General features: G+C 40.8%; 9 protein-coding genes and 1 long non-coding RNA gene across 11 annotated transcripts; 3 read left to right on the plus strand and 7 right to left on the minus strand.

The window, feature by feature from the left end:
- The first annotated feature begins 124 nt into the window (after positions 1 to 124).
- On the plus strand, positions 125 to 1625 carry LOC135802609 (protein bric-a-brac 2-like). Its single transcript, XM_065316213.1, has 3 exons — positions 125 to 514; positions 574 to 1063; positions 1118 to 1625. Exons 1-3 carry the CDS (start codon positions 332 to 334, stop codon positions 1480 to 1482), a joined length of 1038 nt encoding a protein of 345 aa, XP_065172285.1. The 5' UTR covers positions 125 to 331; the 3' UTR covers positions 1483 to 1625.
- On the minus strand, positions 1573 to 4972 carry LOC135802601 (transcription factor Sp3-like). The gene is made up of 5 exons (XM_065316203.1): positions 4531 to 4972; positions 3134 to 4019; positions 2419 to 3041; positions 2195 to 2344; positions 1573 to 2073 (listed from the first exon to the last, which is right to left on the minus strand). The coding sequence occupies exons 1-5, from the start codon at positions 4585 to 4587 to the stop codon at positions 1948 to 1950; spliced, it is 1842 nt and encodes a 613-aa protein (XP_065172275.1). The 5' UTR covers positions 4588 to 4972; the 3' UTR covers positions 1573 to 1947.
- Positions 4973 to 5707: 735 nt separating this feature from the next.
- Pss (phosphatidylserine synthase 1 homolog l(3)77CDf) lies at positions 5708 to 7917 on the minus strand. The gene is made up of 2 exons (XM_065316209.1): positions 7484 to 7917; positions 5708 to 7062 (listed from the first exon to the last, which is right to left on the minus strand). Exons 1-2 carry the CDS (start codon positions 7648 to 7650, stop codon positions 5958 to 5960), a joined length of 1272 nt encoding a protein of 423 aa, XP_065172281.1. The 5' UTR covers positions 7651 to 7917; the 3' UTR covers positions 5708 to 5957.
- A 122-nt stretch (positions 7918 to 8039) lies between these two features.
- EMC4 (ER membrane protein complex subunit 4) lies at positions 8040 to 9144 on the plus strand. Its single transcript, XM_065316219.1, is given in 3 exon segments — positions 8040 to 8402; positions 8461 to 8573; positions 8576 to 9144. Coding segments are annotated over 3 exon segments (522 nt in total). The 5' UTR covers positions 8040 to 8349; the 3' UTR covers positions 8932 to 9144.
- LOC135802615 (uncharacterized) lies at positions 8918 to 9455 on the minus strand. Its single transcript, XR_010550590.1, has 3 exons — positions 9349 to 9455; positions 9236 to 9289; positions 8918 to 9048 (listed from the first exon to the last, which is right to left on the minus strand). It is a non-coding gene; the product is annotated as an uncharacterized lncRNA (long non-coding RNA).
- Positions 9456 to 9588: 133 nt separating this feature from the next.
- LOC135802608 (traB domain-containing protein) lies at positions 9589 to 11446 on the plus strand. The gene is made up of 4 exons (XM_065316211.1): positions 9589 to 9837; positions 9954 to 10635; positions 10692 to 10858; positions 10921 to 11446. Exons 1-4 carry the CDS (start codon positions 9813 to 9815, stop codon positions 11193 to 11195), a joined length of 1149 nt encoding a protein of 382 aa, XP_065172283.1. The 5' UTR covers positions 9589 to 9812; the 3' UTR covers positions 11196 to 11446.
- Positions 11437 to 12927, minus strand: LOC135802610 (formylglycine-generating enzyme). The gene is given in 5 exon segments (XM_065316214.1): positions 11437 to 11708; positions 11766 to 11925; positions 11984 to 12155; positions 12206 to 12577; positions 12580 to 12927. Coding segments are annotated over 5 exon segments (993 nt in total). The 5' UTR covers positions 12725 to 12927; the 3' UTR covers positions 11437 to 11564.
- Positions 12928 to 13227: 300 nt separating this feature from the next.
- On the minus strand, positions 13228 to 16019 carry LOC135802603 (uncharacterized). Its single transcript, XM_065316205.1, has 3 exons — positions 15863 to 16019; positions 13648 to 14947; positions 13228 to 13583 (listed from the first exon to the last, which is right to left on the minus strand). The coding sequence occupies exons 2-3, from the start codon at positions 14945 to 14947 to the stop codon at positions 13339 to 13341; spliced, it is 1545 nt and encodes a 514-aa protein (XP_065172277.1). The 5' UTR covers positions 15863 to 16019; the 3' UTR covers positions 13228 to 13338.
- A 1552-nt stretch (positions 16020 to 17571) lies between these two features.
- Positions 17572 to 18470, minus strand: LOC135802611 (tol-Pal system protein TolA-like). The gene is made up of 2 exons (XM_065316215.1): positions 17996 to 18470; positions 17572 to 17931 (listed from the first exon to the last, which is right to left on the minus strand). Exons 1-2 carry the CDS (start codon positions 18468 to 18470, stop codon positions 17696 to 17698), a joined length of 711 nt encoding a protein of 236 aa, XP_065172287.1. The 3' UTR covers positions 17572 to 17695.
- A 32-nt stretch (positions 18471 to 18502) lies between these two features.
- Positions 18503 to 25086, minus strand: LOC135802612 (uncharacterized). Of its 2 annotated transcripts, XM_065316216.1 has the most exons (4): positions 24797 to 25064; positions 21703 to 21827; positions 19256 to 19483; positions 18503 to 18791 (listed from the first exon to the last, which is right to left on the minus strand). In XM_065316216.1, the coding sequence occupies exons 1-4, from the start codon at positions 24833 to 24835 to the stop codon at positions 18503 to 18505; spliced, it is 681 nt and encodes a 226-aa protein (XP_065172288.1). In that variant the 5' UTR covers positions 24836 to 25064. The 2 variants fall into 2 exon arrangements, with proteins under 2 accessions (XP_065172288.1, XP_065172289.1); XM_065316217.1 differs by lacking the exons at positions 18503 to 18791; positions 19256 to 19483 and adding an exon at positions 20669 to 21125 and having other exon boundaries at positions 24797 to 25086.
- Positions 25087 to 25202: the final 116 nt, after the last annotated feature.

Raw genomic sequence — 25202 nt, forward strand, 5'->3', positions numbered from 1 at the left:
ATTTAATTTTGTGTAAATAAATATCAGAGGCGGGAAATATAACTGACAATTGACATCGTAAGGTAGGCAACTTTCTATACACGCAAAGTTAGACCTCTAATAGTGCATCTCCCTACTCCTGCTTTCATTGGTCTCATTTTACAGTGTGGAGTGAAAGTGGCTCGTAGTTGAACGTCTGACATTTCCATATTATTAATTTTTGTTTGGCCATTATCTTAATTTATCTCAGTTGTTATTCGCGTTATGTCGTTTAATATCTTTGGTTTTGCTTTACGTTGTTTAGCGTTCAATTAAACGCAGTGCGTGCGATTCTAGCTGGAGTGTGTCAAGAATGGCTTTTGAACAGTTCTGCCTAAAGTGGAACAATTTCCAGAGCAACATTCTCACAGCGTTTGAGAGCCTGCAATCGACTGAAGATCTCGCCGACGTGACGCTTGCATGCGAAGGCACTACTATCAAGGCACACAAGTTTATTTTGTCAGCCTGCAGTCCATATTTTAGAACCATATTCAAAGTACAGGTTTATTTTGTTACATTTAACCATAAATATCTAATCATTTTGTTTGTCTGCAGGAGAATCCATGCTCACATCCAGTTGTGATATTAAAAGATGTCCATTATAGTGATCTAATAGCTTTGTTGAATTTTATGTATCATGGAGAAGTTATGGTGTCAAAGGAACAACTGCAGACATTTCTCAAAACAGCTGAGGTCCTGCAGGTGTCAGGACTGAAAAGTCTGCCTGATTTATGTCAGAAGATGAAGACTAAGAGGATTATACAAGAAATTGAACCAGAATGTGCCAAGAAACAGCGAATTGAGCGAAAACAGGACAAGATTGAAGATAGGCAACCAAACGAACAGGAAAACAAAACTACAACACCAATCCTACCCGTTGATAGCATAAAAATCGAAGCAGAAGACGCGCCTAGCGACACAGAGTCCTTTCCAGAAAAACAAGACTCTCCAGGAAAGGATAAATCTCTGCTGGAAGCAGCTTTAGAGGTAAAGGATGCTCCAGCAAGCATTCTAGAAAGATCTCTAACTTCACAAGCAAATTCAGGTACATTTCATTCATTCGCAGCTTAAAATCAACCTCAAACATAATAATTTTCAGTAAAAACAAATCTCGCTGAAATAAAATGCGAGTCCATACCTCGCAAACCACCAGAAGAGTCCAACAAACGTGAAATCGACGACAGCGACCACATGACAAACAGCAATGACAGCATCGGTAATGGCGGCGTATCCGGTACACCAGCGCCCTCTATTACTGAACCACCGGTGCATCACTCATCGCAATGCGGCACATGTCCGCATTGCAAACTGCCCTTCACCAACCAATCCTCACTCAAGTATCATGTGCGTTTGGTGCACTCCGAACTGCTGAATCTCTACTGTTGCCATCTTTGCCCGCTGACTTTCGGCTTCCGCTACGGCTACAAAAAGCACATGGCGGATGTGCACAGCGTGCGTACATAATTTTATCTAGAACCAACTTGTTACAGTAAAACTGAAATTCTATTTATATATTTTTTTACGCATGTGACGCGCGATATAATCGCAATGGCGGAGAATGCAATGTTTTATTGAGATAATAAACAAAATTTTATACTTTTATAAAACGCTTCAACATTAGTGGAGGTTTATAAAAAAATAGATATACTATCCAGAAAAACTAAGACGCGTGATCTAACTTTGTACAGTATTTACAATTCGGGGTGCGATATTAAATTATTTATTAGTTTATCAAAAGTAAAAGAGCCTACAATATTCTGACCTACGTTAACGCCATCTTCATTCTAACATAACAATCAAACTTTGATTCTTGCATAATTCGATTTCAAATTAAATATTTAGTCATTTGTTTTCAACGTTGTGCCCTATTCTACGAATTACTCACAGCCTTTTGATTCCGGCACGCGTTATTTTCTATTCACGCGAAAACTAGCTATCGACCAATGGGTCAGCGATGATTAGTTCGTCATTTTCTGAAGCGCTAATCGTAATCATCATTTTTTCTTCATTGCTGGAGCTGTCAGAAGTCACGGACTGCGTTGACGTTGCAGTTTCCTGTAAAAAATAAGTTTTTTCAAATTTTAATTAAAATTTAATTCTAATCATAAAATTATGATTTTCTAAGCCCAGCAAAGCTTTAAATAAAAATATTCAACAATAATATTAATATCCTTACCTCTGGATAATTAATTTGCGTGATGGAATATTTGACGTTAGATGTCGCGTCAGCAGCAATCCACACCTGCTGTTTGTTATCTTCCGATTGACTCCATTGTGAATCATCTCCGGGTTCTTCTTTCGGATCAATGGAACTCGTGCTGGAGTGCTGCGTATTTGGTAAAACAAATAATGTAAAACATGCACAGCCAAAGCAATCAACAGCTATTCGTGTGCACTTACAGTGATTCGTTGTTTCAGATGCGTCTTGATGTGTTTCGAGAGATGATCCGATCGCATAAACTTTTTACTGCATTCGGAGCATTGGAAGCGCTTTTCGCCAGTGTGTGTCCGTCGATGCCGCTGAAGTTCATCGGAACGTGTAAATCTCTTCCCGCAGAATAACCAGGAGCACACGAAAGGTCTCTCGCCAGTGTGCCATCGTAAATGCGCGCGCAGATGCGAAGTCTTGCCATAGACTTTGTTACAGCCAGGTATGTGACAAATGTGTTGCTTTTTTCGGTCGTGATGTCGCTCACCCTCTGTACAATTGGGACATGTGCAGGCAACACGTCTTACACGCTGCTTTTGTAACGGATCTACTGCTGATTCGTTGTATTGTTGCTGCTGGTGTTGCGTTGTGGGTGTTGTGGTGGTTTCTTCTGGCGCAGACGCAAAAGTTACAACATTTGAAGCTGCTACTGATGTAGTGGCAGCAGCAGCGGGTTGCGCTGTAGCCGCTGCAGCAATACTCTGCAACACCTGCCATTTGCTAGGATCAGTAGGATCTTGTTGAATGTGTGGACCAACGGAGATTTGTGGAGCTGCAGCAGTAGGTTGTGTTATAACTTGTACATTTCCTAATCCTGAAATTCAAATTAGTTACGTTTAAACAGCGGAAAACTTTTGAACTAATTTTCTGTCAAACTGACAGTTGCGCATGCGCACATTACAATACCTGGTATATTTTGAATAGTTGGTATGGCTTGCACATTCGGCATTTGTATAATATTCGAAAGATTCGTGCCGCGTACTTGCTGCAAATTCGAAGCTGGAATAACCGTGTATTGTTGACCATTCGCCCCTGTGAAAGTCAACGGCTGCGCGTTTTCCGCCGCCGCCGCTTGCACAGTAACAGCTTGCGAGGTTGGTACCTGCTGCGCTTGCGGCTGCTGCTGTGGCGCTGTAGTCGCAATCTGCACTTGTTGCAGTTGACCGTTAGGGGTTAAAATGTTCGCCAACTGTGGCATAAGTTGCTGCGCCTGAATAATATTCGGCATCGCGGCCGTAGCCGCCAACTGTACAGGAAAGTGAATCGTTTGGTAAATCGTCTGCCCATTCCCGGAGGAGATCGGCACTTGAACAGGAATCGTCTGCTGCATCGGAAACTGCACCACCTGAGGCAAAGATGGCCGCACGGCAACACTCTGCCCGTTCGCAAGCTGAACAGTTTGGATATTAGGTATGTTAGTTGGTAGAACACCAGGAGCACGTATCAATTGTCCATTATGTGAAATGTATTGCTGCGGCTGTTGTCCAATGGGGATAAAAAGCGCTTCCTGTCCATCAACGGTTACAGTCTGCATGGGTTGCATTACATTATAAGCGATATTTTGACCGCCGGCGGTGACAATCTGCGCGCCTGCGGGCGCTTGCAGAAGTTGTTGCTGGAGCTGCTGTTGTAAGTGTTGCGGCAGGACGCTAACAACCTGCTGCCCGCCAAGACTAACATTTTTTACAGGCGTCGGAGGTGTCGACATGATGGGTGCCGTCATTTCAGTGGACGTTGGTCCAATACGGCAGCAGGTAGCTTGGAGCAACGCTAATGGCGACGGTTTTACGTCCTAAAGTAAGAAACAAGCAAAAAAGAAGATTTAGATAGGCAACCCGACATACACAAAAAATTCAAAATGGTGGCGCATTTTAAAAGAATAAAATCATGTTAGGTTCAAGTATGAATTTAAAATGTAAGGTAGGCAACATAATACACACACTGTTTTAGTTATTCGTGCAGCAGCGATGTGCAGTTGTTTCGGTTGCTAGCGCTAATTAAGGATAGAACGCTCGAGGCAAAGTTCAACCTCCCGGATACACCGCAAGCATTGGAGTGAGCGAGCACGCGAACGCGCGCCACGACACGAAATCCCGTTGAGCAACACCCACAGGCACGGGACGAACGCGCGACGCCGCCGCTCCACCCGCCCTAACGGCGCATCGCGCACACTTCCGCACAAAACGGCTGGCGCTAAAAATCCCGCCGACGCGCCCTCGACGGACGCCTTGCCCACACACAACCGACATATCCTTGCAATTATCACTAAACTAGCACCGAAAAACACATCACACTGCACTCACCTGCTCAGTGTCAGCCGGTATCTGCTCGGTCTTCACTTCGATCAGTTCAGTCGCCATCCTTGCAGCGTACGACGACTCGTTGCATGGCTGGCGCTTAGCGTTCGAGACTCACACGATGCAGCCGCAATCGATATGGGATTCGTCCGCGACCACTGCACACGGACACTGATTAATCCCTGTCCACCGATCGGTAAGTTGTATGGACGCACGTGGGCAATTAGCGGGCACAACGCGCGTTAGAAACGTCTTCAAGTGTGTTTCGTGTCTTGCTGTCTCGCTGGGCGGTGATGATACGCGCGCTGGATGTAGGAGCGACTCCCAAACTGCGCTAGCTGGTGTGTGGTGTACTGGCGACAGAGGCTGGGCGCGAACCGACGCGCAAACCACGCCACAGGCCCATGAAGGGGGCACCCCTCTTAGCGCCGCGCCCCGCTGCGAGCGAAACTAGTCTCTATCGCCGCTTCCCAGAAGGTTGGGCCGAGGCACGGCAGCTGCCTGCTCATTGTGACGTCATGCCGCGCAGGCAGGCATGTCTACCGACCGGCCAGCGATCCGCTCTAACTGAAAACCGTCGATTCTATGACAGAACTTGCTGCATTCCACATTCAGCGCGTCGCGAACAACGAACTAGTCGTAATAATTACAAAGGGGCGTATGGATACAGCCCCATTTACGCGTTGAGTATTGCAGATGTTTTATTCTGCTGGTTATGAACACATTGTATGTGAGCGTCGGTGTGTCTAGGGTGGCGTGCTACGCTGCTACGCACCCTGATCGGAGGCAGAGGCAGGATAACGCGGGGGTGGCGAGCTGGTTACGCCCACCGCCTTGATAGCAAACGCGTGATACGAACAGAACACTGCAGGCCAGTGCGCGACATACACTCGTCCTTTCGTTCGGTTGATCTAGTTTACGTTTTGCACAAAGTGCACGCGGACAAATGCTTTATTAAAGTTAACCTGGGAGTTTATTTCGCTAGTTGTTATCGATTCGACGATGACAAAAGAGCTACGTATATTTTTATCCTCCGTGACGATAGGCAAACAGTTATACGCGTAAAATTTACATTTTTAGAAGAAAAAGGGATTGGTATATAATATTTAGATAGGCAACCAAGTATACACATAAAAATAGGAATGGATGTGTATGTTATTCTTTGTTATAAGAAAAACAGCACTTACAACGTCGAATTAAATTTTTATTTCGAAATAAATGCGATGAAAAACAAAGGCAACCGCAAAACATAATAAAACATTTGCAAAAATACACATTTGGTGCGTTGCCTTAAATTAATCATACGTTTAAGTCATACATATTCTTTTTGGTAACTATCGCGATAGTTTTGCGGAAAATATAAACCGGCTTGTTCGCAAATGGCACGCTTTGTACATTCAAAGTCAATTCACTAGCAGCGTTATAGCCTAACATCAATCTTCTTTGACGGGATTCTTGCGCGGACTGTTTTCTCGACTCTCGCGTTCGATTCGTTTGTATTTATCGCACACGACACATCCAAACATGAAAATGATCGTAATGCCCAGCTGAATGATCAACCAGACAATAATATTGATAGCTTGCGTGCGCTCAAACAACTCCCTGCCGTGTTTGATACAAAGCAGCGCTTCAGACACCATAATACATCCATAAACCCAACATTGCGTTCCAACGCGCTTGCATGATGTATCCGTGATATAACTGTAATACTGGCGTACAGATGGCGCGACAATCACGCCAACGAGGATGAGCCGCCCGATGACGAAGGGATGTGACGCCGGCATTTCGAAAATATGCTTGAGGAAGAACGTATTCAACTCGGTAGTCTGCCAGAAAATAACCAACTGGCACAGCGCAACAATACGCATGTACGAGCATTTCGGATCCAGCCATCTTACCGACGTAAAACTCTCCGGGGTGAATTGCAACATGGCGCGTTTTATCTTTCCTGTGGTGGTGTGTATGTCACGAATGCTCACCCAGCGATATTCACGCATTTCTAATATCTTGCAGATTTTCAACCCGCACCAGATGCCAAAACCATTGCATAGAACAACATCTAGCAGTAAAGCATCCCACCAGCATTCTTTAAAGTTAGGCAAAAGATGCGCGAACGCAATCTCTGTAATCTCCCACATGAAACTAATCGACCATAAAATACCCATATGTCGAATTAAAATAGCTTTGAATATCCATCCAAGGTAATGCCCAACGGCAAACACATCCATGTGTGACCAGACGCGTTCAAAAGTCACATCGGAACAATTCACAGCATATTCCTTCTCTTGATCAATATGAAAATTCGCCAGATTCGGATCCAGCCATAGAATTATATGCCGTACGGTTTGATAGTCCTGGAAGAGGAAGAATAACATCGCCAGGAGGTACAACACGCTGAGGCCGAAGACAATTCGCCAAACAGCAGGATGCGGGCGAATAAACGGTCCATTTGGGAACGCCAGCAGCGAAATGAGCAGGAAAAAGAAGACGCAACACAGCATGCCAGCCCAGATGTTGTTCTCGATATTGGTGGTGTCCCTTAAACAGAACGTATAACATGAGATGCTGAACGCAATCAGCAGGCAGAAATCGATCTGCTTGATGATCTGCGGGCAAAAGTCCATCAGCTTGTATGCCATTGTAATTTTCGGCGTACACTAATTACGGACTGCCCTTTGCTGATCATAATCTTGTGGATATTGTGTACTAGACTGAGTAAATACGGATAGTTTTGTTGAATTTTGACAAATTGTCAGACAACAATCAAAATCGAACTAAATTTAATTCTAGAATGACAGGACAAAGTTCATGATAAGAATAGCGTATCCAGGATTAACCCAGCAGGTAATCCGAGTGCAGGGAACATTTGCATAGTCATCAGTTATGCAATAAAGCAAAGTTAAATTTAAGTTCGACGCCCGCGTTTGTTTTTTGAGGTTAGCGATGGTTTTATGCTCACCTAACAAATGCGGTCTGGATAACGATGGAGATTGAAATCGCCAGTAATGTAATGGTATGCGGTTTGTAGAAGAAGTCCAAGGAGATTTCATCCACTGCTTTTTCATTGATGGTGGCGAAACCATCTTCGGGGCGCTGCGCTTGCTTTTGGCGCACTTTCTCAACCATTCTGATTGATTATGAAATACTATTATCAAGTGTTTGTCAAAGACCAGTAGTTCACGGTGTTAGCACATTATCACTAAACTATCTAGCACTAGTTATGATTAAGCTTAAATTTTAACAAGCGCTTGAGTAAAATATCCACTGATTGTTTAATGCTCAGATCATTTTCGTCATGGATCATTATGCGTACTGCGAAACCTGCGAGCCCAGCTCGGAGGCTGACTAGACAAAACTACTGCTATTGCAGCTACTGTGTGCTACTGATTGTGTGTCATGTAAGTGTGTTTTTCCACCCCAGAACAATACGAACACATGAGATTGTGTGCCAGTGTGCGCACATGGTGTAAATGAAAGTGTCAACAAGGCAGTTGCCAAAGTTCAAAATTTTACACCATGATAACACACAAATTCCATTAATTATCGTACAAAAAATTATCTCCAACCATAAATTATCATATTTTACAGTTAAAAACATGAAAGAATTCTAGAATATGTTCGATTATATGCGTATTATTCAAATATGACAGTCATCGCAGCTGCGCATGCGCAGCTAAAACATATTTGACATATTTTTGACAACACTGTAATTTCTCCTGCTGATCGTCGATTGTTTTCACGTCATTCTTCCGCTTAAATAATTAATTCCTCTTCAATCACCCTCAATAATTACAATTTACAGTGTGACACGTCAGTCTCTGCAAAATGTCGTCGAGTAAAACGAATAAACGCTACAGATGGTGCTTGGATTCATCAAGGTATTACAAGTTAATTTAGGTTATATTAATTTTCTTTATTATATTTTGTGTGATTTAGATCGAATCGTGCGTTGGCTACCGGAGATAATTCCTTAGCCATCCCACCTGCATTTACAGCCGGGTCAGTAACAGTGATTGAAACTACTAAGAAAACCGATACTAGTCATCTCATCAAGAAAAATCCTGGGAGCTTGCCTTGGCACCTCTTAAACAAGTCCCGATGAACTTGTTCATCATGTACATGGCAGGAAACTCAATTTCTATCTTTCCCATCATGATGGTGGGCATGCTATTTATGAGACCTCTCCAGGCTCTCTTCTCAATTAACAGCACCTTCAAGCTGGTTGAAGATACCGGCGCAGCCGCGCAGAAACTCGTTTATTTGCTGGGTAATTTCGTGAATATTGGACTGGCTTTATATAAGTGCCAAAGCATGGGACTGCTGCCGACACATTCGAGCGATTGGCTCGCGTTTGTCGAGCCGCAGGCAAGGCAGGAGTATTTAGGAGGCGGCGTCATGTTGACATAATTTATTTCTAGTGTACAATTCCTAGGGGTGTATGTATGTAAGTTAGTCTTTTTTATGACGGTCGGCGAAGTCTTTTAACTTCTTGAGTATTGCCGAAGGGTCGTCGACTTTTGGTACCTAAAAATTGTGCAAAACAAAACAGAACTCTATGAGTTTACAAGTCAGTTGGTAACAAAGTAAAGTCAAAGAAAAAGAAATAAAAGTTAAAAATAACGCAATGTATTTAAACAATCTTATCTCGCTTTATCATTGTTTACATGCACTACATAAGTACATAAAATTGTGTTTATTTTTATCTACTTACTTCATAGTTTTGACAAACATACAACCCTGCATACACGCCGACAAGGAAACTGATCTAGAAATCAAAATGGCGTCAAAATAACGATTCACTGTCATGAAATATTCACAACTTACCAAACCACGAAACATTTTGTTTGTTGTTAATTAACGAGCGAAGCGCGTCGTTAGGAAAACGTGATTGCCCCCTGCGCTTTTGACCGAATGAAAGAAATGTCAGAATCAGCAGGGTAACGAAAGTAAAACATAAAAGCAGCATCGGAAGGGGAGCCAGTGCTACCAACTGCTGTATGTATGTCACTAAATGTACTTGTTGCGCTCCATGCACTTGTCGCCGGTAATGTTTGTGCGTAAATGTCCCCGTCTCGTCGAATTTCACACACGATTCCAATGTTTATCAGCTGATTGCACGTCGCACTCAAGTTTTTTTGCCTCCGCCGCCGGCCGTTTTGTGTTGCGAGTGTTGCGCCCAAGTCTGTCCTCGTCGTCCAGCTGCATCGCATCCGTAAAACCGCACACGTGTATTTTAATTTAGTTTATTCTTAGTTTTATACATTTTATTGCAACGTGTACGGTGAAAGATGGAAAGTTCACTCACAGGCGCAGGTAAACTATTAATTTACAACGTAATAACGGTTATTTTTATGGGTTAAGCATTTGGGGTCAAGTTACAGAGAAAAAAAGTTTATTTTCGTTGTGTATTTATAATTATTGTTTTGCAGAGCTGTCCGATAGCATAGTCAAGATTGATAAGGTGGATTCAACGCCAGGCTCAGATAAATCCGACTTCTTTGAAGAATTAGACATTGATTCATCCACAGATTCAAATGGCAAGCATGAAGTTGAAACTGAAGGTGAACTTGACCAACCGGCTTCGACATCCGCCATTGATGACTTTGATAATGCTCTGCCAGAGACTGTTCTTCTTTTAAAACATCCAGAAACCGGCGCAAAGGTCTATGTTGTGGGTACAGCACATTTTAGCCAGGAATCCAAGGAAGATGTAGCGAAAGTTATTCAAACTGTGCAGCCGCACGTTGTGATATTAGAACTGTGCGATGCACGCATTGGTATCATCGCCCTCGATGAGGAAACTCTGCTCAGGGAAGCCGCGAATGTCAGCTTTGAATCTATCATGAGCACAATCAAGAAGAACGGCGTATACTACGGCATTACATACGTGCTTCTACTTAATGTCTATGCACATTTTACTAAGGAGATTGGGATGGCACCAGGGGGAGAATTTCGCGTTGCTTTCAAAGAAGCACGAGCTATTCCTGGATGTGTTATTAAACTGGGAGATAGGCCGATTAAAACGACTATTCTTCGCGCATTAGCGAATTTATCATGGTGGCAGACTTGCAAGCTAGCCTGTCATCTTTTATTTGATAAAGAACCAATCAGGTAAAGTAAAAATTATTTAATTAACAAAAAATCTAATAAAACACAACTTTTTACAGTAAAGAAGACGTGGAGAAATGCAAACGCCGTGACATGTTGGAACAAATGCTCTCAGAAATGTCCGGAGAGTTCCCAACCATCGCTAAAGTCTTCGTTGATGAACGTGACATTGTTCTCACCTATGCTATACAACAAGCATGTAAATCACCACATGCACCGCCTAGAGGTAAAAAAATTGCTAATAAAATCATCATTAAATTATTATTAATTTTGTGTTGATGTTTCAAGGTGATGAACCAATGAGAATCGTATCAGTTGTCGGCCTGGGTCATGCCCTGGGCATCGCCCGCCTCTTCCCCGTTGATCAATCAGCAAATGTTGCTCAGGTTCTGGTGGTACCACCCCAGACGCTCACATCGAAGGTGATTAAAATCGCGTTTAAACTCTCGCTCCTTTCGTTCGGCGGTTTTCTCCTCTATAGATACCTGCCGGTGCCAAATGCCGTCCGCTCAACTGCTCATCATGCGTTCGCTAAAATCGTCGACAACATTAAAGCTCGATGAGAATCTAAAACATAATCAAACGGGGCAGCCACAATCGTACTACTACTGCATACTATATATCACTATTTAGTGCCTATTGGATTGAAAATTTCGACGCGAACTTCCTAGTCGTGGCTGTGTTAACAAAAAAAAAGACGGTGGAATTTAGGTTTTAATTCTCAGACGAGCACTGCTGTTTTTTCTTCTTTCTTTCTTATTTTGCGTTTATCGTTACGACATTCCACAAATAAAAACAAAAATATTCATGTTTATATATTATTATTAATTCTGCTTACATGTGTAGGAATAATTAATAATTAATCTCTTTGTGGAAGACGTTTCGGCAGGATTGGTATTACTAGTTTTTGTTTTGTCTTAAGTACGCGTGTTTTAAGTCGGCACGTTTGCTGCGCATCGGATGCCCAGATTACTGGAGGTGGTGTCCTTGGAGTTTTGCGACCTAGCAGCACATCGGTATCGCCAGCAGTAGCTCTCATGACAGAGGTATGATCCTCCTTTCTTTACTTTTAAATCCTTTAAACAAAAATTAACAAATAATTGTTTTATTTTATTAATTATTTGTATTTTTACCTCAGAACCAAGCCAATTGTCTTGTGTCCACTCCCAGACATTGCCAGCCATGTTATAAAGGCCGAATTTATTCGCCGGGAAGGAATCAACTGGACTTGTAGCTTCAAAACCATCCTCTGCGGTGTTTTCCAGCGGGAAATTACCCTGCCAGATGTTGGCCCTGTAAAATTCTTCAATAATTTACTTGAGAATCTTATTTTTATCAATATTTTGCTTACCAATGTTGTCCTTTTGCATTTAACAAATTCCCCCATGGATACAACTTTTGTTTCAACCCAGCTCTGCAACTATATTCCCATTCAGCTTCAGTAGGCAGGCGTTTTCCTTTGAATTTACAAAAAGCCACTGCATCATTCCATGACACATGTATAACAGGATGGTCCATTCTGTCTACAAAATGTAATAATGAATTTCATGCAATAATCAAGTGATTTTCTTACTTTTTAGATCACTTTGTGGACCTTCTGGATGCTGCCAATCAACTTTATCCATTTTAATCCACCATGGTGCTTGCACAGCTCTATAATCTTCATATTTCCACTGCTCATCTTTTGGTATATGCTGTTCAAAGATGAAACTATCTCCAAACACTTCTGCTTCCGATTTATGCCCAGTTTGCTGCACAAATTGTGCAAACTCCTCATTAGATACTTCATATTTATCTAGATAAAACGCTCCAATAGTAACATTCCTCACGGGACCTTCAAAATCCGATTCAAAGACGGGCTTATCAGTACCCATCTCAAATGTTCCACTTGGTATCAACACCATTTTGTTTGTGTCCAGCAACTGGTGTGCTTGTGCCTCATTCAATTCTCTTGTGTAGAGATTTTTTCGGTGTCTTCTCCGGATAAACATTTTGATTCTCTGTTTAAATCACAACCGCAGTTTGCATATGCGTTATTAACAGTAATGAAAAACAAGAGTAATATGTGGTGCAAATTTAAGTACAAATACATTGTGAATGCGGCATTAAACTAAAATTGCAGAACAATATAGGAACTGGTAAGCGAAAAAGCAGCTGTTGCGGTTGATTAACGATGTGTTACATGCTTGAACGACTAATTATTTGGATTTGTATTTTCAGTTTTAAACAACGTTTGAATGCGCGTGTAAGGTTATCTATGTGCATTTGTTGTGACTGTTTGACCTTCAAATGTATGCAGCCAGTTAACCAGCCAATTATGTAGTGCGCGTGCGCGATTTGTGAATGTCAATTTTCACTTTTTCAGTTGTTTTAGCAAGTAACGGTCGTGTGCTAATTCAGCAGTTTATTAACGTGATTAATCCGATTTGTGCCGAAAATACATCAAATCCAAACCAGAAATAGTCGAGTACCCACCATGTGGTAAGTGTATTCACCTACTATCAACCATGTAGTTGTATTTGAATGTTTTTGCGCAAAAATCTAATCCACCCGTCTAATCGCACTTCGCCTAACCAGAACCGGTCTGTCGCCATGTTGGTTTTTTGTTCGCATTTTATTAAAAAATATAAAACATACAACGAACTTGGCTAAGTAATTCATCTTAATACATTAAACTTATCGCTAAGTAATTTTGCACAGCTCGGTTTACTTTGTCTTTGTCGCTGGCTTCTTTTTGCCCTCTGTCGTTGCATCTTGCGCGTCGTCTTTAGCAGGCCCCGCAACGGCAGTGGCATGCGGGCTCGACACAGCTAATCCACCTTCGCCAGCCAAGGCTGTACCACGTGGGCCTGCAGCTGCGACACCGCCATCACCCGCTAACGCAATAGCGCCTGGTTGCGCTTCAGCGACGCTCGATTCGGCTGGTTTCTCAGTTTCATCTTCAACTTCATCTGAAATTACGTATATTTATATACAGGGTATTTTATTTATTTTATTTTATTTTAATTTACATACCTTCGACTTCGTTGGGTTCTTGATACTTTGCGTCGATTATAATCGCGGAATCCTCTGCAGCGTCATTGTATTTGTAATAATCGAAATTACCAACTGGGTTGGTATCAAAAACAGGTTGAACTTGATCCTGTGCAAGTGGGATTTGATGTTCATCAAAGGGAATTGTTTTTTCATAATAGCGAGATTGTAGACCATCCTTTGCTAGTAAAACAGATTGTAGATTTTTATCTACCTCTTGATTATGTAGGGTGATTGGTAAACCATCAGGTTGTTGCGGGAAGTTGTGACCCTTCAAATGTGCAGGTACTACATGTTGACGCACAACTTGCGGTTGATTACGAATGATAATATTAGCCAATGAAGAGCTAATTGGTTTAAATTGTTGATGATCACGTTGTGGTTGTTGTTGCGGGTAGAATTGTTGCGGACGTTGGAGATATGGATTTGCAAAGCGTTCTGGGACCAAATTGGGGTGTTGATAACCAAAATTAGGGTAGTTAGAGAATAGGGGTTGGCCGTTGAGTATGAAAAACCGCTGTCCAGGGCGTAAATTCAACAAATTTGGGTTTAATAACCCTGGTTGAGGTGATTGTGGAGTTGCTCCTGAGGGTTGAGCAGGTTTAGCGGTTGTATCTTCTTCGGTGTCGTCCAATTCGATTTTTTGCGGTTTTTGTTTCTTTGGGACATTTGCCGCAGCAGCTCCACCTTGCATTGGAATATCCTTCGGGATTTCCTCAGCGTCTTTATCAATAGGTGGGATGACGGGTTGTTTTGGGAACCCTGCACCACCCGGGCCCACAAAAACGGGCGTCTGTGGTATTTGTGGGTTTTGCGGTGTGAGCGGCGGATAAACCGGCTGAGAGTTGAAGATATTCGGATCAACAGGTTGGTTTGGTTGTTGTGGGAATTGCGGAATAAGGAAATTCCCCGGTGGATTACCCGGATTTACAAGGAAAGGTTGACCCGTCCCCGAATAATAAACAATCTGTGGTTGACCGGGGTAACCTTGCGGTTGTTGTGGTTGGATTTGCGGATAATATCCGCCAAAACCCAGTTGTGGACTAGCATAAGGACCAAATCCGGAAATATCATCCTGATAACCCGGATAACCAGGTTGCGGTTGTGGTAAAATAGTACCAGCTGTATTAAAAGCAGGAAATTGTCTTCCGCCATCACCACTACCACCTTGTGGTAATGGTGGTTGTGGGTTCGTGGGTTTCTTATTTACATCGCTATTGTTTTGCGCGAGCGCTGACGTCACTGCCAGGCAGACGATCGCGAGAACCGGCAGCTTCGTCATCTGCAACAAACAAAATCTTCAATTAACATCTCACAAGAAGAGTGAGAAGCGGTCAACATCCAGTTTTAGTGTTTACCAGAACAGTCTCGCCCGGTTGGTGGAAACAACCGTTAAGTTATTAAGTAGTTTAAACGTGAAGAATAGACATATCCGCACGCGATTCTATTAAATAACTATGAAGGAAAGTAAGCGATTGCGACAGGTGATTGTGATTTCTCGAAAGAAAGAACAATAACTTCGAGGCATGAAACGGCATGTCGCATGTCGCGGCATAATAAATAACTGGTACTTAAATTATCGAAGACAATCAGAACATGAAAAACGAAAATTTCACTTTCGTTGCGCTGATCAAATAATAAATAAACGCTTTATCAGACATGCAAATAATTTCATAGCAAGGACGACACGCCGCAATTAAATGCGTGCGCGTATTTGTCTAATGAATGTTTCATGTTGTGTGTTTTCTTCCTCGTTCACCTCGTCCAACTTTGACTAATATCAGCAATTTTCGATGCGATGTCACAGCGCAATCGCTATTAGTTTTGTTACTACGGACGCTTGATGTCTTTTGATGGTATATTTTACGAGGGCACGCAGCAATTGCAGCGATTAAACTATTAATAACGAGCTGTTATGTAACGGTGAACAATAGTCGAAGTACTAATTTTGATTAGGCCGAAGACTTGACTTATACTGTGTACATTTGTTATTTTTTTCTGTTTTTCTTATTGAAAAGCGTGTGAAAATTTTAAGTTACTTTGTTGTGTAACAATAATTAATTGTGTATTTTCCATACAATACGAAGAAAAAAGATGAAAATTTATTATTGTGGCGTCATAAGTTTAAAATTATCGGTTTTATTGGTGAACATAAAAACTAGGCAGTAATTTTGATTATAATTATATTGTTTATTACCTTTGTGGTTTTTTGTGAGGGACTTGTTGATCTTCTTAGCGCCGACACTCAACACCAACTGATGTGGATGCGCTAGTTGGCGAAAACTTTATACTTTATAGAAATCCTTAGCTTGTGGTCGTGTTGGGTCGCGAAAGGATTGTAGCTTCTTCGTCGGCGCAACGACCTTTCTTATAGACTCGGCCAGGTGGGGACGACAAACGTACAGACGGTGTCGTCAATAAATATAGAAATATTTCTTGGTCCAATTCGCAGATTTAACTCAATTTAAATTCAAAAATTTTTAACATCCTGTATATATATTTAAAAAATATATAACAGCATAGTATACCTTTTGGCAACATTAGAGATCATTTACCAGTTCACCTAAATCCATATCGATTGAAATTTTAGTATAGTACAGTTAGATTTTTTATTTTTATGTGCTGAGTTATTGTCACTTTATTTTTGGCTCGAGCGTAGGCAAGAAAACATTACTTGTTTTGATCACTGGTGCATTTTTGTGCGCACCTCATTATAAATTCATCTTTGTTACAAACATGAGCATGTATCAATTCGTTACTCATATGGTGCACATTGTTTTGTTTTGATGGTTGCATTTGAAAGTGATGGATAGCCGAGGGACGGTGGCTTTCAACAATTCCCGAAACTTTCGACGCATAATTTTATTGTACTTTGCTGTCTCTTGTCACAGCCACAGTCACATTAAACGTGATTTATCACTCTTACGATTTGGGCGCGTTGTGATGCGTGACTTGTGTGTCGAGAGTATAATATAATCATAACTAATATTATTGTATGTTTGTAACGCTTCTATGCAAAAAATCCTCATCCAATTTTGATAAATTTTGCTACAGAGATATTTTGTATCTAGGAGAATGATATAAGCTACTTTTTGTCTCAAAAATATAATTTAAAAGGTGTGAAAATAGTTTGTGTTTAAAAAATTTGATGAAAAAGTCTTCGGTGGCTGCCCACCGATATACTAATTAGAATATTACAATATTCAAAGACATGTCTAGCAATAAAAACATTATCAACGCGAGAATAAATCGAATTAACTTGATTGCACTTCGATAAACCCGGTTGCAAGTATGTATCAACCTAAGTAAGAAACTTGTTTATCTATAGTTGTTTTCTTTTTCTCTTGATTTTGCCGATGCTGAGCTTGTTTTTATTCCGACAGTCTTCTCATGCATCATCCTTTCACATTGTGTCAGTGGCTGTTACAATCTGGTTTGATTATAGATGTAGAATCATCTCAGACGACTCAGACGAGTTTTTTTTCTTCACTTTTATGTCTTCATGCGATGATACTACCTTTTGTGTAAAATGTAAAATGTGCTAAAAGTAACTCCTGACTTGCTAACGTGACAAAATGTCAGCGATTCAATTGTGCGCATTGTTTTAGCGCTTTCGTCTCTTGGTCTGGTTCAAGGCTAACTTTTTGCTTAATTAGATTTCTAGTTTTACGGAATTATTTTCATTTTTCGTTTATTGACCACTACTCTGTTATTATGTGCAATATAAAATTTTACGTCGAGCACAATATCATCCTACTCTGTTATTAATTGGCAATAATTCGTAGTTGATCGATTGCTTCGTTTTTTTATTCGTTTATTGTTTTGTTTCTATTTCTGCGGAAAGTGATTATTATTTCAAGCGAGAACTTCAACTGGCATTGTTGTTGGCAATACGAGTCAAGGCGATTTCTTTTTCAAGGCTGCGTTTATTTACTTTATTCACGAAACTATCGAAAATAAATTTAAACAGTTTATTTTTATACGATAAATAGTAAATAGAATATAAATAAATATTATGTGAGCATTATAGTTAAACTTGATGATATTTGCTGATGATTTTATTGAGATAATCTGTGGAATGAGATGGTTTCTTGTCTTTTGTCGCTGAGGGTTTGGGCATGACAAAACCTTCCGCGTAAATCGGTACCAGTGCTTGATCAGGGGAAACTCCTGCGATGGCGGTGCCAACAGGACGCGCTATTGCAAGACCACCAGGACCTACGACGGCTGTTGCTACAGGTTTACTAGAAGCAACTCCTCCTATTCCTGGTGATGATTAAAAAATGTTTGTTTTTAGTTTTAAAATATTGGTTGAGGGATTTTATAATACCTGCAACAGCTAGACCAACAGGTTTAGCTTCCGCAACAGATGTTTCCGGTTGTTGGGGTGTCTCCTCATCTTCCTCAACTTGTTGCTGCTGTTGTTCCTGTTCTTGTTTCTTTTTATTTTCCTCTTCGAGTTTTTTCTTCGCTTCTTCTTCAGCTTTACGTTTAGCATCAGCATCCGCCTTCTTTTTGGCTTCCTCAGCCTTTTTCTTAGCTTCCTCCGCGGCTTTTTTCTTGGCTTCTTCTTCTTTTTTCTTCATCTCCTCTTGACTTGTTTGTACTTGTTTCTTTTTATTCTCTTCTTCTTTTTTCTTGTCTTTGTCTTTATCCTTATCTTTGTTTTCTTTTTTCGGAGGAGTCGTGGGTTTCTTCCGGGCGAACCATCCGCTTAATCCTGCTCTTGTATGTGCGTCTGAATCGTCTTCATCACCTTCGTAGATCTTTGCTAAATTATGTGCGGATTGATTTAACGAGTCCATGTATTCTTTGTACGCAGCTTCTTCTTCTTGATTTAATCCTTTGTTTTTGCTGCTTCTTGAAGGCGGATTATATTCAACGCACTGCGATGGATATTTTTAATGTTTTGTCCATAATCGGATTCTCTACGCACAGGCAAGACGGGATTCTCTACAGCTTCAACTGCTTCTTCTTCTTCTCCTTCGGGTTCGATTGCTGGAAATTGTCCTTGTAAAACTTCGGTACTCACAGTACCATCGAGATTTTCAGTGATTTGCAGTGTTTGTCCTTTCGCACCGCCGTAGAACGGAAGAAGAGTGATTTTCACAGGTGTTTTTGCATCTCTGGAAATGATAATACATAATTCTCTTTAAAAATCACTTAGAATATGTTTGGATGAGGGTGGAAAATGAAAATTCATTCATTTATTAATTTAATACGTATATTTGGTACAATTTAGTCTTGATTGGGTCAATAGTCTTCGTACAGGATTTCCAGATCGCTTTGAGCATGTGCAACACCTCCGGGGCCCGCAATCGCGACCGCCTCGGGTTCGAACAAAATTTCAAACCGATGACCGCGTTTAAGAATCGCGCGCGCTTGCGGATTCGCGATGGCGCTTCCGGAACTACCCGCTATCGACTTGGCTACCGGTTTGAGGACCAAATTAGTAACGAGTTCGCCTCCATTGCCGGCGTCGATGAGCACGCGCACCGGCTGGAGAAAATGCGGTAATTTATTATGCAGGTGCGCGCTAAGGTCGGGTTTTGATTTCTGATCGTGTTTTGTGAATTTAACATTGTCGTACTTTGATGTTGTTGTCGTCGTCGGCTTGATTGTGGTTGTGGTGGTAGTGGTTTGATGTTGTTTTATGTGACCGTCGGCGACGGCGCTCATGAAGCTGTCGATGAGATAGTTTTCCGGGTCCTCGTAATTCCATGCGCGCTGCATTTGCTGCATGCGCAATCGCTTCCTGTCGAACAACGGGTAATTGTAATATGTTCGGACTAGATGCGGATATCCGTTCGCGAGGTAGCTGAAAGTAAAAGTTTAAACGATTTATGAAGAACATGTAAAAACAATGATTGCATTGTTTTTTAGATTAACACAATTACGTGCGTTTTGTTAGAAAAATTGTTGATGGAAGTGATGAAGTTTTATTTTGATTAAGAATGATTACATTAAAGTTTAAATTAGGACTTGATTGATGCGCAAATTTAAAATATTAGTGTATAACATGTTGCCTATCGTTACACTAGGAAATTAAATATAAATAATACTGCAAATTTTATTTAACTAATGGCAAAGTTCAACAGTTTTCCATCTCAACCTTTATTGTAGTAAATAACGGGACCGGTGGCTACTACCTTACCCACCCTACTGCTCATATTCGCCAGGGATGATTTTAAAGTCCCATTATTTACCAAATCACTTAAATTTACATTCTGATCAACCGCGATTACTTTCGTTCCGGAGCCTGCTATCGCCAGACTATCCGGATGCGTGAATGCGTAGCCATTAGGGCCTACAATAGCTGTTCCACCACTTCCGGCTGTAGCGATTCCTCCGGGACCTGCTATGGCAACGCCTCCTCTACGCACTTTCAACTTGTGTATAAAAATGCCACTTCCCGTGTTGTCTTTACTAAACAATTTTCGTCTGTTTTGTCCGTTGAATGGTCGATTCCCAAAGATTCCTTTGTTATTTTCTAAAACCGCCAGACTTTCTCCACTCTCACTTATAGAGACATCTTCTGAGGTATCCTGAGAAGATTCACCTGGAGTACTGACAATTTCCGATTTATTTTTGGCCATTGGATGGTTATTAAACCAAGTATGTGGCCGGAAAATATTCGGACGCTTTGTATTCCTACGGTTTTCTGCATTATGACGGTTTTCTTTATGTTTTTCAAAGAGTTGTTTGATAATGGTACGGTTTTCCTCTTTTGTTGGTATCTCCATTGGCTGGTTCTCAATTATAACTTTATGGGACTTGGTTGCTGGTGGTAATGTCGATGTTGTTGTACTCGTAATTTCCATAGTTAATATCGGATCTTCGTTTAATAACGACGCTGATTTTAACATTTCCGAATCATTTGAATCTCGCGCCAAAGCTTTGAGTTTTTCCAAAATTTTGGGAGATCTTTTGATATCCTCAGCAGTACATTTTTCTTTCCGGGTTGATGGCGCAACATTATACCAGTTAGGATTGTAATATACCATTGGTGTGTTTAAACTTTGTAAATATTCTGGGGTAGAAGCGCGTAAAACGGTAAAACTTCCGGGATATATTGAACATATTGCCCGGAATATGGGTCATATCCCAGGAAACTTTCAGGAGTGTTGTAACTTTGATAATGTGGGGGATATCCACGGTATTCTGGATATGGATAGTTCATCATGATATGTTTCACATGGTCAACACTCATTTGTGCTTGATAATCTTCCATTTTCTTCACATCTTCTGCAGGTTGATCTGCTTCTTCAATATCAAATCCTTTCAAAACCCTCTCTTTATAGTTATAATCAGCAGTGAAATATCCGGGTACAAAATGACTGCGTTTCGGTGTTTCCGGTTTTAAATATCCATGCCGCCGATTCACCTGGTCGATTTTCGCAAGTATCTCCTGCGTGTGTGCGGTGATATTATCCAGGCGTAGTCTCCGCGGCGCATTTATTCTACAAATATAATAAGAGTCAATATTGCCACACTGTATATTTAAAATTTGAGTGTGTGGGCGTGTAAAAGGGTTGTTAGAGACGTGGAAACATGAGAAAAGGGGAAACATGAAACTTAAACTTACCTAGAAAGAGCAAGGTCCCCATATGCCAGAGCTAGCGTGTGTTGTATACGTCTAGAGGAAAACTAGACCGCTATAGGTACATTGGATACTTTCCAAACATTCACGCATTTCAAAAACACCAATCTTCCATTACTGTACGAACGTTTAAAGCTGCGCGCACTCATGTAAAATGTGTTTAAAAATAAAATAAAAAAAGGTAATGAAAAATTGTGTCATGCAAAAGGCGGTGCGAACAATATACTTGGGAAGTACCGTTGGTTAATAACTCGAGGCATTATAAACACAGTAACATATTTAATTAATGATCATGTCGAAGGTATTATAAACACACATGTTAATGGTGTTACTTACAGCAACGTTAGTGATGTACAAGCAAGTAATCGCATTATTAGCCAATTACTGAGTGGCGCTGCGCGGCAATAAAAATGGCAAAAATTATAACCGGTACTCACTGCACGGACGGCTCCGGGAAGAACGCTTCTTCGCTGTGGGCAGGCTGTTGTGGCTGGTGCTGGAGTTGCGGCCGCGCCTCGGTTTCGGTCGCGCTGTGGGTCACCAGTATCGCCATCGCCATCATCTGACGAATACAACGAATAAATAAGCATTATGTGCGACTGCCACAACAACAGCGATGACTATTTGTTCAAAATATCGTTATTAATAACAGGCCATTGGTGAAGGTGAAGGCGAATGTACAGTTTTATCGACGCGACAAGATTGATGCTCAGTTAATTGCTTTTAAAAACCTCTATCATTCTTTTGCCATGATTTATTAATTATAATGATTATTTATTTCTATTGCTGGACTTAGCAGTATTTAAAATTGTTTTAAGTTACTTTTAGACCAAAATTTATCAAAATTGGTTAATATTAAAAATAATTAATTATAATTCATGATAACGGAGGAGGTTTAAAGCATTTCTTTGAAAATATTTAAATATCTTTAAATTCACACATAAAAAATTGAATTTTTGCCTCGATGTATAATTAATTACAATTATACATGACTTGTATACCTGGCTATTTACAAAAAAGAATCAATTCCCGATACAAGATAATTTAATAACCGCCTGTTGGCGATTTTTAATAAGGCTATTCAATTATTAACCAATTTATCATCACGTTAGATTTAATCGACTTTTTTTCACCGGCTTCTTTGAATTGCTCCGCTATTGTTTCTCCCAGTTTGATGTAAGATTCAATGGTATAGATTAAAGCTGCATCATTGCACGTTGATTACTGCCGTATCGAAATCGTGCTTACACGCATTTTCGAGGTGATTAATCGAGCCGAATAATGTTTTTTGTCGGCTACATGGCGCAACGCACGGTGAACACGAAACCAGTCATTAAAACGAAAATGAAACCGAAATACGATATTAAGATGCCATGATTGTTGATGCGCTTGCAACACACTAATAATTACAAGTTTAATGCGTTTTTCTATTCATAAAAGTGAAGTATTTTTACTTTATTGATTGGTAATTCTATGCTGCATGTTGGCAAACAAAATTTTAACATAGCTGTCTCTTGGTGACAAATTTATAAGCGCCATAAACTTCTCTAACAAGTTGCGCGTTCAATACAAATTGCCCGAGTGCGTCGCATGTAATCGATTAGTTGCGATTCGATTGGAATCGATTCGATACGCGACTTCCTGCTCTTGACGTCGCGGTCGCGTCCTTAGAATTCGCTCCACCGATAAAACTTTTATCGCTCCGGCTTGAATGATATCCTCATTGAAAACGAAATGCTTCAGAATCTTGCGCATCGTTCCTGAATTATACATCTTATTTATATTTATATCCCTTCGCTCGTAATATGAATTATTCAGGCTGGTATTCCGCGTTTTTTTGTAGCTGACCTTTATCGCACTGTGCCAAGTTTAATTGTTAATTATTATATTAATAAATTGCGCGTGGATGTTGACCGTTTGGGCCTCGCCCTCCGCGCGAATTCCGCGCGAATTCATCTTTCATGGCGCAGCGTGGCGTCAAATTTGAATAAACGCTGTCCACTTCTCGCGAGCCACGAGCCTCGCGGGCATGTATGAATTATAGCAATCATAAAAGCGGCGCGAAACAACTTTAAAAGTTTAATTGCCGTGCGCTGGTGCCGCCGTGCGACGCGAGCCCAGCATTGTTATCACAATGAGAGCCGCGAGGCGGACGCGTTCCACCTGATGACAAAATTAATAGCCGCACGTGCAAAAAATTACACATTTGAGATGAAACGCGATATCTATTAATAGCGCACTTGTTTCTGCATGTAATCATCTCGCTCATCGGGGTCGCTTTCTTGGTGGTCTGCATCATCAACCAATCAATTAATAAAAGCAAAAAGAAACAAATTATAAGCGGTATGATTACGATTACGACTGTCTGTAAAAATTATTTTTTACTTTGACTAGCAATTGAACTGGTTACAGTCCGGGTTTGAAGAATGTTTGCCATGGAGTAAACTCAGTCTATTTGCATAGATTTAAGGCAAATTTGTTCGCCGGTAACGACCTAACGGTCAACCATTTCGATTTTGTTGCCCAGAATGGTCGTCTTTGTTCACCCGTCGCCGTAGATGGCTGCCGCCGAAATTGTCTATTGATCAAGTCACTTAGCTGCCCAAAATACACACATCAATAATCGTTAGCGATGTTAACATCGAGGTTTATCGATAATAATCCGTGACATAATACTTGTAGGGCATTAAACTTAAAATTAAAAATTTCGGCGGCTTTTCACACTTGTATAATACTGCAAATCGTGATTAGAATTAAACTAAACGACTTGTAGTATTGATTGCAATTCGTTTATTTTTCACTGCTTGTCGTTTGTCTAGTTTGCATTTATTACCAAACGCGAGTGCGTGACAAACCTGCGAAATGTGGATGTCAGATTAAAATAGTTATGCTAATTGGGGATTTTATACAATCCGAACGTGTTTGCCCAACGCGAAATTAATGCAAAAATCGCCTTAACAAGAAGATTGCTACACATTCCCGCGGATAGTTTAACAAACGCTTTGAATAATAATAATAAATTTAGAATATAAAAAGTCACATAACAAAAGGCGAATCTAATCAGGCGATTTTTTTCGTATTTATTTTATAGGATTAATTAAACCCAGAAAAAACTTGCGACTAATTAAACGGAAACTTCTTGTCAGCATGGCATTTTAAAGTTTTTAATTAATTAATTAACTTATTTATTACCTGAAAACCAACAAAGATAATATTTCTGTTATTATTTGTTTTATGTAAACGCACCCAGCGATTTAAGTGTTGATGGGTTTGGGTGTTGGTGTACAAAGGCGTAAAACGTTCCTAAACGATTTTCACTTGGCTATGCAAGAAGAAACTTGAATCGAATACAATAATTATAGGCAGAACGGTTAACAAACGGGACATTGCAATTGCAGAACGTCATAAAAACTTCTCTTAATTATCTTTGCAAATTTTTCACCACAACGCGTGAATGTTCTTTGTATTTACCGTAAATTTTAAGGAATTAAAAGAAAGTCACATCGAGAAAGTTGATCTGCGTGTACTCACCGTAAGTAAATCACACTTTATCCGCCTAATCAACATCATGGCCAGCGTTGTATGCACTTGTGATTAATAATTATTGATTTAGGTAAAGTCGAGTAAGTGTCGAGTGATGTTCGTGCGCACTTGAAATATTGAATGTCTTCGACGCGCGCACCATTCGCGCACTGCCGACTGATTACAGCCGCGAAGCCTTTTTAACACACGCGTCTTCGTCGAGTTCGCGGGCTGGCGAAGACACTGGCTACGCATCACCGGAGCCATCGTCTTCGCCACCACTTGCAGTACCAAGTTGTCGAGATAGTCGAGTTTTCTCTGGTAAGCGTACTTGTTTGTACACACTTTAGTTTGGCTCGGCGCACTGGCGGCCGGTATTCTGAAGTACAAAGTTGCGCCCAGCACACGTCGCTTA

The sequence above is a fragment of the Atheta coriaria genome, unplaced genomic scaffold, assembly GCF_025399875.1.
Source record: "Atheta coriaria isolate IRGN ID8LTWV9N9 unplaced genomic scaffold, Caltech_Dcor_3.1 hic_scaffold_41_pilon, whole genome shotgun sequence".
In the NCBI taxonomy this organism is placed as follows: Eukaryota; Metazoa; Arthropoda; class Insecta; order Coleoptera; family Staphylinidae; genus Dalotia; species Dalotia coriaria.

Excerpts from the sequence above, each read along its gene's own strand:
- LOC135802601 (XM_065316203.1), bottom strand. The coding sequence starts at position 4,587 with ATGGCGACTGAACTGATCGAAGTGAAGACCGAGCAGATACCGGCTGAC. Across the intron at positions 4,020-4,530 it reads TACCGGCTGACACTGAGCAG|GACGTAAAACCGTCGCCATT; the intron begins GTGAGTGCAGTG and ends TTCTTACTTTAG. Across the intron at positions 3,042-3,133 it reads AACTATTCAAAATATACCAG|GATTAGGAAATGTACAAGTT; the intron begins GTATTGTAATGT and ends TTTGAATTTCAG.
- LOC135802603 (XM_065316205.1), bottom strand. The coding sequence starts at position 14,947 with ATGACGAAGCTGCCGGTTCTCGCGATCGTCTGCCTGGCAGTGACGTCA. Across the intron at positions 13,584-13,647 it reads AGAACCCAACGAAGTCGAAG|ATGAAGTTGAAGATGAAACT; the intron begins GTATGTAAATTA and ends ACGTAATTTCAG.
- LOC135802608 (XM_065316211.1), top strand. The coding sequence starts at position 9,813 with ATGGAAAGTTCACTCACAGGCGCAG. Across the intron at positions 9,838-9,953 it reads AAGTTCACTCACAGGCGCAG|AGCTGTCCGATAGCATAGTC; the intron begins GTAAACTATTAA and ends ATTGTTTTGCAG. Across the intron at positions 10,859-10,920 it reads ACCACATGCACCGCCTAGAG|GTGATGAACCAATGAGAATC; the intron begins GTAAAAAAATTG and ends TGATGTTTCAAG.
- LOC135802612 (XM_065316216.1), bottom strand. The coding sequence starts at position 24,835 with ATGATGTTGATTAGGCGGATAAAGTGTGATTTACTTACG. Across the intron at positions 21,828-24,796 it reads TAAAGTGTGATTTACTTACG|ATGATGGCGATGGCGATACT; the intron begins GTGAGTACACGC and ends TGTATTCGTCAG. Across the intron at positions 18,792-19,255 it reads ACGACGACAACAACATCAAA|AGATGCAAAAACACCTGTGA; the intron begins GTACGACAATGT and ends TATCATTTCCAG.
- LOC135802609 (XM_065316213.1), top strand. The coding sequence starts at position 332 with ATGGCTTTTGAACAGTTCTGCCTAAAGTGGAACAATTTCCAGAGCAAC. Across the intron at positions 515-573 it reads ATTTTAGAACCATATTCAAA|GAGAATCCATGCTCACATCC; the intron begins GTACAGGTTTAT and ends GTTTGTCTGCAG. Across the intron at positions 1,064-1,117 it reads AACTTCACAAGCAAATTCAG|TAAAAACAAATCTCGCTGAA; the intron begins GTACATTTCATT and ends AATAATTTTCAG.
- Pss (XM_065316209.1), bottom strand. The coding sequence starts at position 7,650 with ATGGTTGAGAAAGTGCGCCAAAAGCAAGCGCAGCGCCCCGAAGATGGT. Across the intron at positions 7,063-7,483 it reads ATCCAGACCGCATTTGTTAG|GGACACCACCAATATCGAGA; the intron begins GTGAGCATAAAA and ends GTTCTGTTTAAG.
- LOC135802611 (XM_065316215.1), bottom strand. The coding sequence starts at position 18,470 with ATGGACTCGTTAAATCAATCCGCACATAATTTAGCAAAGATCTACGAA. Across the intron at positions 17,932-17,995 it reads TGTTGGTCTAGCTGTTGCAG|GAATAGGAGGAGTTGCTTCT; the intron begins GTATTATAAAAT and ends AATCATCACCAG.